Source organism: Sinocyclocheilus grahami, unplaced genomic scaffold (genome assembly GCF_001515645.1).
Source record: "Sinocyclocheilus grahami isolate Dianchi unplaced genomic scaffold, SAMN03320097.WGS_v1.1 scaffold74.1, whole genome shotgun sequence".
In the NCBI taxonomy this organism is placed as follows: Eukaryota; Metazoa; Chordata; class Actinopteri; order Cypriniformes; family Cyprinidae; genus Sinocyclocheilus; species Sinocyclocheilus grahami.
Window position 1 is genome coordinate 2,929,948 of NW_015505253.1, and position 14,732 is coordinate 2,944,679.

The 14,732-nt window shown below is 35.7% G+C and overlaps 1 protein-coding gene across 1 annotated transcript in view; it reads left to right on the plus strand.

Annotated features, from left to right (window-relative positions):
* LOC107585794 (glutamate receptor ionotropic, kainate 1-like) overlaps positions 1 to 14,732 on the plus strand; it is a 33,182-nt gene extending 18,450 nt beyond the window's left edge. Inside the window, exons 7-16 of the mRNA XM_016272941.1 lie at positions 2,703 to 2,846; positions 6,169 to 6,276; positions 6,370 to 6,411; positions 7,733 to 7,846; positions 7,918 to 8,121; positions 8,229 to 8,452; positions 9,427 to 9,545; positions 10,021 to 10,238; positions 11,996 to 12,221; positions 13,865 to 14,732. Coding sequence (XP_016128427.1) covers positions 2,703 to 2,846; positions 6,169 to 6,276; positions 6,370 to 6,411; positions 7,733 to 7,846; positions 7,918 to 8,121; positions 8,229 to 8,452; positions 9,427 to 9,545; positions 10,021 to 10,238; positions 11,996 to 12,221; positions 13,865 to 14,154 — 1,689 coding nt within the window. The 3' untranslated portion in view covers positions 14,155 to 14,732. The remainder of the gene's footprint in view (positions 1 to 2,702; positions 2,847 to 6,168; positions 6,277 to 6,369; positions 6,412 to 7,732; positions 7,847 to 7,917; positions 8,122 to 8,228; positions 8,453 to 9,426; positions 9,546 to 10,020; positions 10,239 to 11,995; positions 12,222 to 13,864) is intronic.

Here is a 14,732-nt window from a genome sequence, read left to right on the forward strand (position 1 = left end):
ACATCAAGATTTTTATAATCTAAAGAAACTTTTTCCACTATAAATAACCTTTAGTGGAATGCAAAGGTTCTATATATGTTAAAGGTTGTTCTTGGAACCATCAATGCCAAAAAATAACCTTTATTATATATATATATATATATATATATATATATATATATATATATATATATATATATATATATAATATATTATTTATTTTATATATATGATATATATACAGTACAGTATACAGAATATATATGATGATACTGAATGATTCATATATATGAAGATATGATAGTACTCCAATGTATTTTGGTGAATAGCATGACTTTACCATGGTACAGTACATGTCTAAAAAACATAGTTATTCCATAATACTTGACCAAAAGACAAAATCATTCTTTAATTGGAGTGTCTATACTGCATCTGCTGTCTTACTGTGCATTGATCAAGTCATCAACTTTATTAAAATAGTACTTTATACAGCACAGATTAAAAACAGCAAACAGCATTAAAGGGGTCATATGATGCTGCTAAAAAGAACATTATTTTGTGTATTTGGTATAATGAAATGTGTTTATGCGGTTTAAAGTAAAAAAAAAAACACATTATTTTCCACATACTGTACATTATTGTTTCTCCTCTATGCCCTGCCTTTTTGAAACGCGTCGATTTTTACAAAGCTCATCGTTCTGAAAAGCGAGGTGTGCTGTGATTGGCCAGCTATCCAGTGCGTTGTGATTGGCCGAATACCTCAAGCGTGAGACGGAAATGTTACGCCCCTCACCGTACTGTTGACGCCGTGTCCCGGCCAGAGCGGTGTGATGCTCTGCTACGTTTTCCGCTCTATGGACGTGCGCTCCACTGAGTCGCTCTAACCGCCCAAGCAAGCGCTCCGTTAATATTCCGCTCACGCTCACCGTAAACCAATTCCCGCTCAGATCCCGCTCCGTTCTGTAAAGAACAAATTTGCGTGCATTATATAAGATTATTCATTACTGCTGCCTATATCTAGCCTACATTCTGTAGGACTACCTATTGGTTCGGGTCAGTTTTTTTTTTAATAATATTTTAATAGGCCTTAGTGGTGTTGGCTAATATTTTCTGTACTGTTCTGTATTTAGGCCTATATACAGCTGTGTGTTAGCTTAGGTCTACAGTTTAACTGAGATTATTTATACGGAGCTCCGAATATAATTCGAATTAACAATTCGTTTCTACGACGTCAGCAGGTTTTATTATTTTTTTATTTATTATTATTTATTAAGTTTAAGCAATAATGATTTTAATAAGTAATTACGAAATATAATAATTCGTTCCACGATTTAGGCCTACTATAGGGAATGAACGAATTAACGAACGAATGAATTCGTGGCCGCTAAGCCTAAACAAGAGAATGAATACTTAATTTGTGGCCATAATTTAGACTAAACGAAAAAATTAATTCTTAATTGGTGGCCATAATGTAGTCCTAGCATAAAAGAGAACTAGCCTATTCTAAATTTGTGGCTGTGATTTTGTCTGCATGTCATGATCGGGGCTCCGTACAACCGAATATAACCTTAGCCTACCTGTTTATTCATTTATTATGGTATGTAATTAGCTCACCTTTTGCTGCACCATGTTTGCATACATCTTCGTGCTTTCTGTAATCAATATGAATCTGTACTAACTTTAACAGTCTCCCCGCACTCCCTCTCAGTTTCTTCTCCCTGCTCATTCTTAACTTTGATTTTTACTTTACATTTATGTATAAGGCTTGCAACTTCGTTGAAACAATATCTGAACTCCATAACTGCTCTACTATTCTCGATCTCTACAGATTCTCGATCTCGAACAAGCAAATCACCAAACGGCATTCTGGGTTGAGCGAGCGGCGCTGAGCGTATTGAGCGACGCTCACATGCTCTGGTCAGAACTGCCGGCATTTTAGTCTAACGTTACTCTACCAGGATCAGTAAATTACTCCATAAAATGCGCTGCACACATCTGGATATTTGGGTTAAACTGTTCTGGAACAGTGTTGTAAATACAACTTAACCACTGATTTGTAGTCGTGTCCTCTTTTGGAAGACCAAACAAAGTAGTTTCGCTTTCACAACAAAAAACACAGCAGCCTAGCGTGAGGGGAAGCCCCGGCTTAGCGTGCGCTGAGGCCGGGATAGAGTGAGCTGAGGCCGGGCTAGAGTGAGCGGAAGCGGCGGGGGTCGAGAACGGCGGGCCCGGTGGATCCGACGAATGAGCGGCAACCACATGTGACGACCCCGGGCTGGATTCCGCTTTGTCCATGGTGAAAGTTGATGTATTCCCTCAGCGACCAGAACAGATCAGCTCCAGGCATGACGAAGCGTAACATTTCCGTCACACGCTTGAGGTATTCGGCCAATCACAACGCACTGGATAGCTGGCCAATCACAGCACACCTCACTTTTTCAGACCGATGAGCTTTGTAAAAATCGACGCGTTTCAAAAAGGCGGGGCATAGAGGAGAAACAATAATGTACAGTATGTGGAAAATAATGTGTTTTTTGAACTTTAAAACGCATAAACACATTTCATTACACCAAATACACCAAATAAGGTTCTTTTTAGCAGCATCATATGACCCCTTTAAGTTCTTTTGAACCCACAATTTGATTCAGAATCAAGTGAGTCTCATTATGTGAACAGATTCATGTGGTCTAGTTTCATGTGTCTCATTTCTGTCTGTGCCGCAGTCTGAAGCAGCGCTGATGTATGATGCTGTGTATATGGTCGCTGCTGCATCCCAGCGAGCGTCTCAGGTCACCGTCAGCTCACTGCAGTGTCACCGACACAAACCCTGGCGCTTCGGCTCCCGATTCATCAGCATGCTCAAAGAGGTAAATGCACCTGTTTAAACCCTCATCCAAAACCAAAAAACAGTTCACCCACAGATCATAATTTACTCACCATGTATGTTTGGAATGAGTAAATGATGACCGAATGATCATTTATAATCTTTTAAACTGTGTCAGACGCTTCTGAACTCTGATAGAGAGTTCCGTCTGTTTAGTCTAAATGCATCATTACTCACTTCTCTGGAAAGTGTTTCGAGCCACTTCTAAACAGCTGCAGATGATTTATGTGTGGACAATCTCTCTCTCCCAATGATAACTTCCAAGTGTTCTTGTCAGAGCTTCCTGTGTTGGAGGAGGTATTGTTGAGTCAGCATGTTGGCATTGCAGTCTGAGGATGAATGTGTGTTGGACGAGAGCGTAATGGCTCTAGCTGAATTAGTGATGCAGTGTGGGTGAACTCATTACAGTGGGGCTGTGTTCATTTAAAGGTGAAGCATGTCATTTCTGCTCTACTAGTGGTGCTGAACGGAATTGTTACCAAATGGACCGACATGACAACGTTAACCTAACTTCCGCTGCTGAGAAACCCAGAAATGTGAAAAAGGTCTGATTCACTGATTCGAAGCGCTCCAAACCGAATCACGTATCGTGAATCATTTGATTTAGGTCGGGACTTCGGAGCGCACATTGAGTATCTTTTTTTCTGATTTCTTTCCCCCCCCCTTTTTTTATCAAGCAGTACAAAACATCAAATTATTAAAGCAGTACACTAATAAAAACAAAACAAAGAAAAACAAAGAAAGTATACATAGAAAGTACACAAATCCTTTAAGAAAATTTACCATGTTTTTTTCATTTTTTTGTTTTTTAGTTTAACCACAGTTTTACTAGAAATACCATGGTTAAACTATGGTTAGTGTAGCAAAACCACCATGGCAACCATGGGTTCATTATAGAATTGTTTTTTAATAAATAAAAATGTATTAATTAAATAAAAAAAGTAAAACATTGAAACCATGAGGACACATGAATACAGAGATACAGTTTGGACTACTTTAGGGTTAACAGAACATTAGATAGTTTCCATATACTTGTCTAGATCAACTTTGAATAACGAAAAGAGAGGTTTAGAGACAGTCAATTTTTATGTATGTGAATTTTGGCTTGCAGGAAACAAATTATTTAACTTATATTTTCCTATATTTTCTTTTGAGTACTCAAACTATTCAAAGAAAACATCTTCAAAACAGAAAGAAAAAGCACTTACAAAATGAGATTGGATGAACATTAAAAAAATCTGACTATAATTTCTCTGTATGGGCACATTGCCAAAACAAGTGAATGAATCTTCCTCAGAAAAGTGACAAAAACAGCACCTCACTTCAATGTCTAACTTATATTATAATTACGTCCACAAGTTTTTTATGAAATTTGGATTAAATCATTAATCTGTTGTTTGACCTCTTCATATTTAAGGAGAGATCTCCAGTTTAACCATTAAATTGTCCCTAGCACTAATTTTGATCAAACCGTTAAATGGCTGTTGTCTGCTGTTGTGTCACCAACAATGCCAAAATCAAACCTACGCCCTTGCTGGTGGTGATGATGATGATGATGATGACCTCGATCTTAGTGAGCATGAATGGGACAGTTAATGCAGTCTACAGTAAGCACTGCTGGTTCTGGCGTGTTTAATCTTGTGTGCTTTTGGTAATTGAAGCTCACTGTACATGTGATCTGAGCAGGACCTGATAGAAAAGGAAGGATCAAGTGAGATTTATACTAGAGAATAATGACTAGAACAAATCTGGACAAAGGTCATGTGACCTCAGTGTGAGTATATGAAGTCAGTCTGAGCTCCACTACTGTATGTGAAGATTATGAATGCTATCTACCCCATTTGAATTCTTAAAGAACAGCAAATTAAAGAAATAATCCACTGGATTTGCACATGAGGCTTGAACATCTGTTGACTATATGAGCTCCGCATCCTCATAAATTAACATGTTCTGGATAAAAGATCCACTGAATCATGTGTTGGATAGATCAGTCGCTCCATTTGGCTTCAGACCTCACATATTCACTCCATGAGCTTGATTATAGAGTCCATTTACGAACAACTCCTTGCAGAACTGAGTTGATCTATTGCTCTGGGCACTTCTTTTGACCATGTGACTATTTATTTATTATTTCTCTTAGCTATTTGCCACTAGATAAATGGGGCTATATATATATTTATATATATACTGTATATACTGTATATATATATATATATATATATATATATATATATGTATATATATATATATATATATATATGTATATATATATATATATATATATATATATATGTATATATATATGTGTGTGTGTGTGTGTGTGTGTGTGTGTGTGTGTGAGTAGTATGTGTGTATTCTCAACCTGAAAGCTAGATATACTTTACCTCTAATAATGTCTTTGGGAAAGTTACAAGCTGGACAGTTTACAGTTCAATTTGACATTGCACATAAAAGCCTTATGCTCAAGGTCCTGACACTAAAAAGTGCTTGTTAGAAATTTTTTTTTTTTTTTAAATGCATTTTTATTAGTCAAATATATATATTTTTTATGGTAAAAATCATTACATTTAATAATTTTATTTAATAAATATATGTATTTATTTAACATAAATACAAGGTGCTTGTTAGAAAAAATATAATGTATTTCTATAATTAAATGCAGTGCATTTAATTAAATTAAGTTAATTAAATCATATTTTTATTTCATGAATGAATGTATTTAATTAGTTAATTTATTTATTTATTTAGAAATAATTAATCCAGTTAATAAAAATAGAATTATAACAGAATAGAAAATAATAATGCAATCTTTTTTTTATAATACAATAATGAATTATTATATACATACCCTTAAAAATAAAATAAGATATAAACAAATAAATCATTTTCTAAATTTATGTAATACTGTGGGACTGTGATCACATAAGTGTTGTTGGTTCATGCGTTCCCAGGTATGAGTCTGATCTGGGCTATGTCACATTCTCATTCCCTCTCACTCTTACTTTCCTGTCTGCACTTCACTGTATTATTAAAATAATGGCAGAAAGCCTCCCAAAACACATAACAATGTGTGTGTAAGCTAATGCATCAAGGAAAAGTTGGAAACACTGGGCTGAGCATGAGCCAAAAACACATTCTCAACTAATGATGATGATGATAATGCTGCATCTGGCCTCTAAAGTGAGACTTAAAATAAAAGCAAATGAGCAATCAGAGTTTTATCATCTCTGTCTTTATTATGACACCCTCATTTTTAATCTAAACGCCTGTTCTGGAATGAAATCAGATCCCTTCTCTTCTTGTAGGCTCAGTTGAACGGACTGACCGGACAGATCATCATAAACAAGACAGACGGCCTGAGGAAAGACTTCGACCTCGACATCATCAGTCTGAAAGAGGACGGGATGGAAAAGGTAAAACCAGAAAATAATCCCGTTTGCATGAGCAGCATCTGTCTAAACTGATATCTGCCATACATGTCATTTTTTTTGTTTTCTTTTCACAAGCAGTTTATGGAAAGTGGTCGTTTTAACAAAGTATGGAAGAAGGTTTGTATTGAACGTCAAAAATGTGACATTTGAGTCCCTTTTCTCCTTACAAAACATACCATGGTACTGAATGATACTATGTTATTTCCTAAAAAACATAGTATATTACCATGGTACTTTTTCCATTTATGACCCTCAACCTGCTGGTTTCTAGATGTTATTGATGTCTTATATACTCTCATGTTGGCAAGTTCATGGCTCAGTTATGGATTATACTTAGTTTTACCACTTATTTATAATTGCATTAAATAAACGTAATTTATTTCCTTTTCTAACGCTGTCAAACTCTCAGCAGGTGGCTCTAAACCAAACGCAACATAAAGCAGCTAAGAGCTCTGCAACCATTTATGAAATATTACATCATTCATAGAGTCAACAATGCAGAGAGCTCATTTTATTAAACATCTGTTTATGTGCACTAATCACACGGCAAGCGCTCAATTTGAGGACTCTCTCTTAATGCATATTTTACAACGCTCCCCGTGACAACAGCTATCAGACAGAGGTGACTTAGTGTAGCGAATGAAGCTACTGCGCTGCACAGAAACACACACAGACCATCTCAGAGGAGTGACTGCTTGCGTCGTCTTTCAGTGGATTTACATTAATTGCGCATGTAAAAGAAGGCAATGATAGAGCACTTGCTTTGCACATTAATATATGTGGTAGATTACTCAAAATACAGTCAGTTCTCAGCAGTTTTAAGGCTTTCTAGATGTTTTCTCTTAGATAAAGTCCTTCCTTTGCTCCGCTAAGTAATGAAGGTGTATTGTATGCATTTATTCCCATTTTTCCCTTAATCCTTTTATTGTCTTTTTTTATTGACCCTATTAGACCTAAAGTGCCAAAGCTGAAGTGTGTAATTTTTGTAATCTATCTATAGATCATCACACTACCACCACCATGTTTGACTGTTGGTATGATGTTCTTTTTATGAAATGCTGTGTTGGTTTTGCACCAGATGTTACGGGACACACACCTTCCAAAAAGTTCAACTTTTGTCAACAATCCACAGAATATTTGCATTTTTTTGAACTGGTTTTTAATGATTTTAGTTTTAGTTACCAACAACACTGTTTTAAACCACAGACATGTGAAAATCATACACACATTTCTCTCTGGTAAATATTTAAAGAAATAGTGTGTCATCTTTTACTCATTCTCATGTCACCCATTTAACTCATGACAACATGAGGATGAGTAAATGACAGATTTTTTTAATTTTTGGGTGTATTATTCCCTTAATCTCTCCTGTAGAGTAAACACTATTCGGCATCAGAACAATTCAGCTATTTGCTTATGTGGTTCTGCATCTGTTTAGATCGGTGTGTGGAACTCAAACACCGGCCTTAACCTGACAGATAGCAACAAAGACAAAAACACCAACGTCACCGACTCCATGGCCAACCGCACTCTCATCGTCACCACAATTCTGGTAGGAATCAACCAATGCAGAGCATCAACAAGACCATCCACCTGTAACTAACAGTACTTTTGCCCCTGCAGGAAAACCCATATGTGATGTACAAGAAGTCAGATAAGCCTCTGTATGGGAACGATCGGTTTGAAGGCTACTGTTTGGATCTCCTGAAGGAGTTGTCCAACATCCTAGGCTTTTCCTATGAAGTCAAACTGGTGTCTGATGGGAAATACGGAGCTCAGAATGACAAAGGAGAGTGGAACGGCATGGTCCGAGAGCTGATCGATCATGTAAGTCTAATGATTAAGAGTTTTGTGGGTAATCTGTCAATCATTTCAAATGGTCTTAAAGAGTCAAGAGGATTCCCATTTATTAATTCTCACTGGCTTCATTACAGGTGGCAGATTTGGCCGTGGCGCCGCTCACCATCACTTACGTGCGAGAGAAAGTCATTGATTTTTCCAAGCCCTTCATGACTCTGGGAATCTCTATCCTCTACCACAAACCCAATGGCACCAATCCAGGCGTCTTCTCCTTCCTGAACCCGCTCTCTCCGGACATCTGGATGTATGTGCTGCTGGCCTGCCTCGGGGTCAGCTGTGTGCTGTTCGTCATTGCCAGGTAAAATCCATATCAACCCATTTTAACCTTTAGGTGGGATTAAATTCTTCAAATTGAACCGGTTTCATGCTTCTGTTATGTCTTGTTGGACTGTGGTTAATTAGCTCTTGTTTTACTGCCCAGCAGTAATAGCCCATAAAACAGTCTTGGCCAGCTCATTTTTAATACAAATGCAAATGTGTCTTCATTTTGCAAATTTATATATATATTTTTAACTCATACTTCTATTTGAACATTTGCAGTTAAAATATAATTTTTAGTGAAGTTATCCTTTTTGGCTTACACTCTAAAAACATGTTTTGGCTAAAAATAAATGTAAATAAATATAATAATAATAACAACAGTTTGCATGAATGTTTTTAACTTGAAATTAATAAATTACATTGAGTTAGTAGAGCTTAATTTGTAGCATGAACACAATTGATTACCATTCCAACTAATTTCAACATAAACATGTATTATAAATAGGCTAGCTATATAAATAGTTATTTCTACCTGATGTTTTTGCATAAATTTGTATGTTTAGGTTGATTCAGTGATGTTAAATAATTTAGATTTACTATTTTAGGTTACCATTCTTTCAGTATAACACCTAATTTCCACATCTATTCTCTTTATGCAGTCTTATGTAAAGCATGCTGAGAACTAGAAATCTAATGCCCAATTTTCAAGTTATTAAAAAAATTCAATGAATGCAGAAATGTTAGTTTAAATTACACACAATGCAAGTTGATGTAATGATCAACATTATTATGTCAGTTAGAACTCATCAAATAATATTGGCAACTTAAAAAAATCAATAAGGATTTTACAATTTTAAACTTATAATTTAGAATTTTCAGCTTGCAAGCATGTATTTATTTAGCTTGTTTTAACAGACGGACGCCCTGAATTTATTTTTAAAATGCATCAGCCACAGTGCTGATTTGTGTCCATTTACAGTGAAATGTTGGTGTGTTGGTGCTGTTCTGCAGGTTCACCCCGTATGAATGGTACAACCCTCATCCCTGCAACCCTGATTCAGATGTTGTTGAGAACAACTTCACCTTAATCAACAGCGTTTGGTTTGGTGTTGGAGCTCTTATGCAGCAAGGTATGAGATTTAACACGCACGGTTTCCTACTTTAGGGTGGCCAAATGTGTTGAAATCTACAAAAATTACTCAATTAAACTCTGAAAATAGTGTCAGTGTGTGCTTTCAATTTCATTATGTTCTCTTCATGCATTTTATTTTTTATTATATTAACCCTGATTCAGATGTTGTTGAGAACAACTTCACCTTAATCAACAGCGTTTGGTTTGGTGTTGGAGCTCTTATGCAGCAAGGTATGAGATTTAACATGCACGGTTTCCTACTTTAGGGTGGCCAAATGTGTTGAAATCTACAAAAATTACTCAATTAAACTCTGAAAATAGTGTCAGTGTGTGCTTTCAATTTCATTATGTTATCTTCATGCATTTTATTTTTTATTATATTATATTATATATTATAAAACAAATTTTTTTTTTTTTTTTTTACCATTTTTAACCATTCATCTGTTAACTGGTTGAACATTTGTCATGGTCAGGATCGGAGTTGATGCCCAAGGCTTTGTCCACCAGGATTGTTGGAGGTATCTGGTGGTTCTTCACCCTCATCATCATCTCGTCTTACACGGCTAACCTGGCCGCCTTCCTCACCGTGGAGCGAATGGATTCGCCCATAGACTCGGCCGATGATCTGGCCAAACAGACCAAGATTGAGTATGGTGCTGTGAGGGACGGGTCTACTATGACTTTCTTTAAGGTTAGGCAACTTGCTTTTGATATTGTATTTTTATTAGTCTATACAAGCAAAAAAAATCAGCCTGTTTAACATTTCATGCAATATGTGGGTGGTTTGTGGTACATTCATTTGGCACTGAATTAAGACAGGTGGTTTGAGGTTTGAAGGGCAAACAGCAGTTACACCTCAGACACAAAACCTGCGATTTTACACGCACAGATTGGCGGGACACGGACCTCAGCCAGCAGGAAATACATGTACAATGCGAATTAAAGCAGCTTATAGAGAAAGAGAGCGTTATGAGGACATCTGTCACAACACTAATCTAAACCAGCATAGCAAAGAAGGATTTTTCATGGCAGAAATAAAACATAAGCACAGGAAATCCAGTAGTTAGATCAGCTTACTGTAAATTTATTCACAGCTATAACATGAATTTTGGCAGAAGAAACACTGCTTATCCTCTAAAAACCCTTGAAATTTGCACTATGGCTGTAAATAATTTCATATGGTTTTTAGGAGTGGAGATTATGAATATTCTCTTACAGAAAACAATAGTTTTGGCTCTTAATTCTGATTATGAAATGATAGTTATGGTCCTGGATGCTGACTGGTGATCAATACATTGCTTTAATTGTGCTTAATGTGTATATCAACCATATTAGAAACAGTTTAGTTTACATGTCATCTATAAATCTGCTTATGAGACTTTATGAATTTGATTAATAAAATGACATTTTAAAAATACTTAAATATATAATACAGCCTTATTTTATTTCTTAATTAGATGATCAACATTCCAAACTGTAAAAAAAGATATACTCATAAAAGGTTAATGAACTAGACTAATTTGCAGATAAATATTAATATTTGATTAATGATTAATAATCATTGTCTTTTATCATATTAGTGTTACTGAAATTGTATAAAAACAATAAACCACTTAAGATTTTTTTTTAAACAGATGATCCTGATGGGCAGTGATATATTTTATTTTATATTTTATTATTGAATTTTATTTTATGTATTTATTTATTATTTTGTTCTGTTATTTTATATTATTTTAGTAATTTATTTTATTATTTATCTTGTTCCATTTTAATTTTATTTAATGTTATATTGTATTATTTTTAGTGCTGTCAAACAATTAATCGCATCGATAATAAATGTTTTTGTTTAAATAATATGTGTGTATACTGTGTATATTTATTATGTATATATAAATACAAACACATGCATGTATATATTTAATAAACATGTTATGTTTATACATTAAACATATTTATATATAATAAAACATAAGTATATAAATGTATATACATGTAAATATTTTCCAAAATATATACTGTATGTGTGTGCATTTATATATACATAATAAATATACACATTACACATACATATATTATGTAAACAAAAACTTTTATTTTGGATGCGATTAATCGTGATTAATCATTTGACAGCACTAATTATATTATTTTATTGCATGTTATTTTATTAATTAGTTTTATTATATATTTTTTAATTATATTTAATGTTGTGTTATATTATATTATATTGTATTATTTTATTGTATTGTATGTTATTTTATTATTTTATTTAACTTCAGTAAAGACTGTCACACACCTTTAAGTGGCTCCTTGCATTAATATAAACATTTTAATTTATTCATTTGATATATATGCTGCCAAAGCAACATTGCATTCAAGGTATATATATATGTATTCCTTGGAAATCGAACCCATGGGCTCTACTATAATACCATCATATATCTTTCACAGAAATCAAAGATCTCCACCTATGAGAAGATGTGGGCGTTCATGAGCAGCCGGAAGAACACAGCGCTGGTGAAGAATAACAGAGAGGGAATCCAGCGCGTTATGACCACAGATTACGCTCTTCTGATGGAGTCCACCAGCATCGAGTACATCAGCCAGAGAAACTGCAACCTCACGCAGATTGGAGGACTCATCGACTCAAAGGGCTACGGAGTCGGCACTCCTATTGGTACTCTCACATAAAACACTGTCAAGATTTGTCGAAAATTTTCAAGTACACTCTAAAAAATGCTGAGCCAAAACAACCCAATAGCTGGGTTTGTCCCTTTTTAACCCAACGCTGGGTTATATTTAACCCAGCATTTTTTAGAGTGTAATGGTAACAGATACAGCTTTTGTTTGTAAAACTATATATATATACAGTGGTGTGAAAAAGTGTTGGCCCCCTTCCTGATTTCGTCTCGACTCTGATCTGAGGACGGGGTTGTGCTGTCGTAGCCGGACGTGACCGAGGAGGCCGAGGTCGAGTCTGTCGAGTCAATCGAGAACGAAGACGTGACTTCAGTGTCCAGAGAGCCAGAGTCAGAGTCCTGGATGCTTTCTTTCGCATAAGACGTTATGGAGGACGAAATCTGTACATCCAGGTCTGCTAGCCACAGCTCTCGGTCCAATAAAATACTTTTTTGCTGACCAATGGAGCAAGGTGAATTGCTTAATGAGAAAACCTCATGTTCTGATTGGCTAATCGGAACAGTGCTGATCTCTGATTGGCTCAAGTGATTTACTACTAAAGCAGTGTGAGGTTCTAAAGCACCAGAGTGTGACGTTTCAGACTTCAGTCGGTCCCATTCAGATTGTATGCTCGCAGATGTGTTTGTGCTCGCATCTAATAGATCACTAGCTTCTAGCGACTGCTGAATGAAGCTGAAGCTGGAATTGAAAACGTTGCGCAACGGCATTGGGGAATTTTCCTTGGCGTCACGCAAACGGTGAGTTTCGAAAGAATCCTGGCCGTCGTCGCTCTTGAAAACCTCCTTAAGCCATCGCTCACTGGGGCTGCTGGGTAATTTCGAAGCGCTCTTTTGAGTGTTCTCATTAGTAGACGAGCCACATGGCTCTGAGCACATGTATCCCGGGCGTCTGAAGCTCTTCCCGCGATAGCTTCCCGCTGCCGCCGTCGGACTCACAGCACCTGTTGAGAACAGATTACCGATTAAATGTCTTAAGTCGTGAAGATAAACCATGAAATGTGCTTTATAACTGGACATCCAACATGTAAACTCTCACAATGGCATATCTGTAAACAAATAATGAGCCATGACAGCTGCCATCATGTGTTTCAGCTGTGAAATCTCCCTGTGATCAGTGTGTCAAATGCAATACAGCTGTTGAGAAATAAAAACTGATGGGCACTTTAGGAAATGCACAGTAAAAACAACTATAAGAGTTTAATAACAGTGTAAAGAAGATACAATTTAAATATGAGAAATTTTAATAACATGGTCATCATTACATTAGTACTTTTGTAAATTTTCTTTTACATTTAAAATTTTTCATTTTGTACATTTTGCACTTAAAACGATTTTTACATTTAAATATATATTTTTGTAAAAAATTTTAATGTTTTAAATGAATTTACTTCAATGCATTTTTTATGGGCTGACTGAAATTTGCAAATGATGCTCAGATTTGTTTTTACATATATATATTTTTTTTATATATTCCATTTTGGTGTTAACACTTTTTCACACCACTGTATATATATATATATATATATATATATATATTTCAGTTAATGTTTATTTTATTTTAAGCAAAATGTTTGTTTTTTTATAGCTTTAGTTAACAATAATAACTCTGGGTTTCTCTCAGGTTCCCCGTATCGTGACAAGGTGACCATCGCCATCCTGCAGTTACAGGAGGAGGGGAAACTGCACATGATGAAGGAGAAGTGGTGGCGAGGAAACGGCTGTCCCGAGGAGGACAGTAAAGAGGCCAGTGCTTTGGGAGTGGAGAACATCGGAGGAATCTTCATCGTGCTGGCGGCCGGACTCGTCCTGTCCGTGTTCGTGGCCATCGGCGAGTTTATCTATAAATCCAGGAGGAACCTGGACATCGAGGAGGTGAGCGTGGGACAGTGTGAATGGCACAATAAATACTGATGGACATCACAGGACTTCTGAGGACGTCACTGGGAGTTTTATAATGTACTTTTGCTCCTCGACCTTCTTAAAACCAGATATACTCTGATTAAACAACACTTAAATGATGTCAGCCGTGTGAGAATTGGTGGCGACGTTGGACGCTGAGCAACATTTTCAACATCAACTTTTTTTTTTTTTTACTTTTTTTTTTACATTTTTCAGATGGACAAACAATAAGATGAGAAGTATCTGTCAGTAAAATATGAATAAAGACAGGAGTGTAAGTTCGCAGTTCAACTATTACACCAGTTACTATATTGTAGAGTAGTTCACATCCATGTAGTGTGTATTTAGATTTAAAGACTGTCTTTACAGACATATTCCTCCTTAATTTATGACAAGACATGTCTGTGAGTTTTATTATAGGTGATGTGTGTAATCTTTCCATGTTAAAATTAGTCAGTTATACATCATTCATTCATAGGTTGATTTTCCCGAAGAGTGCAACCAACATTATTCTGTTTTATTTTGTTTTAAACATTTTAGTTTGAAATGAATTACAATTGCACATTACAATTTATTGCAATAATGGGGAA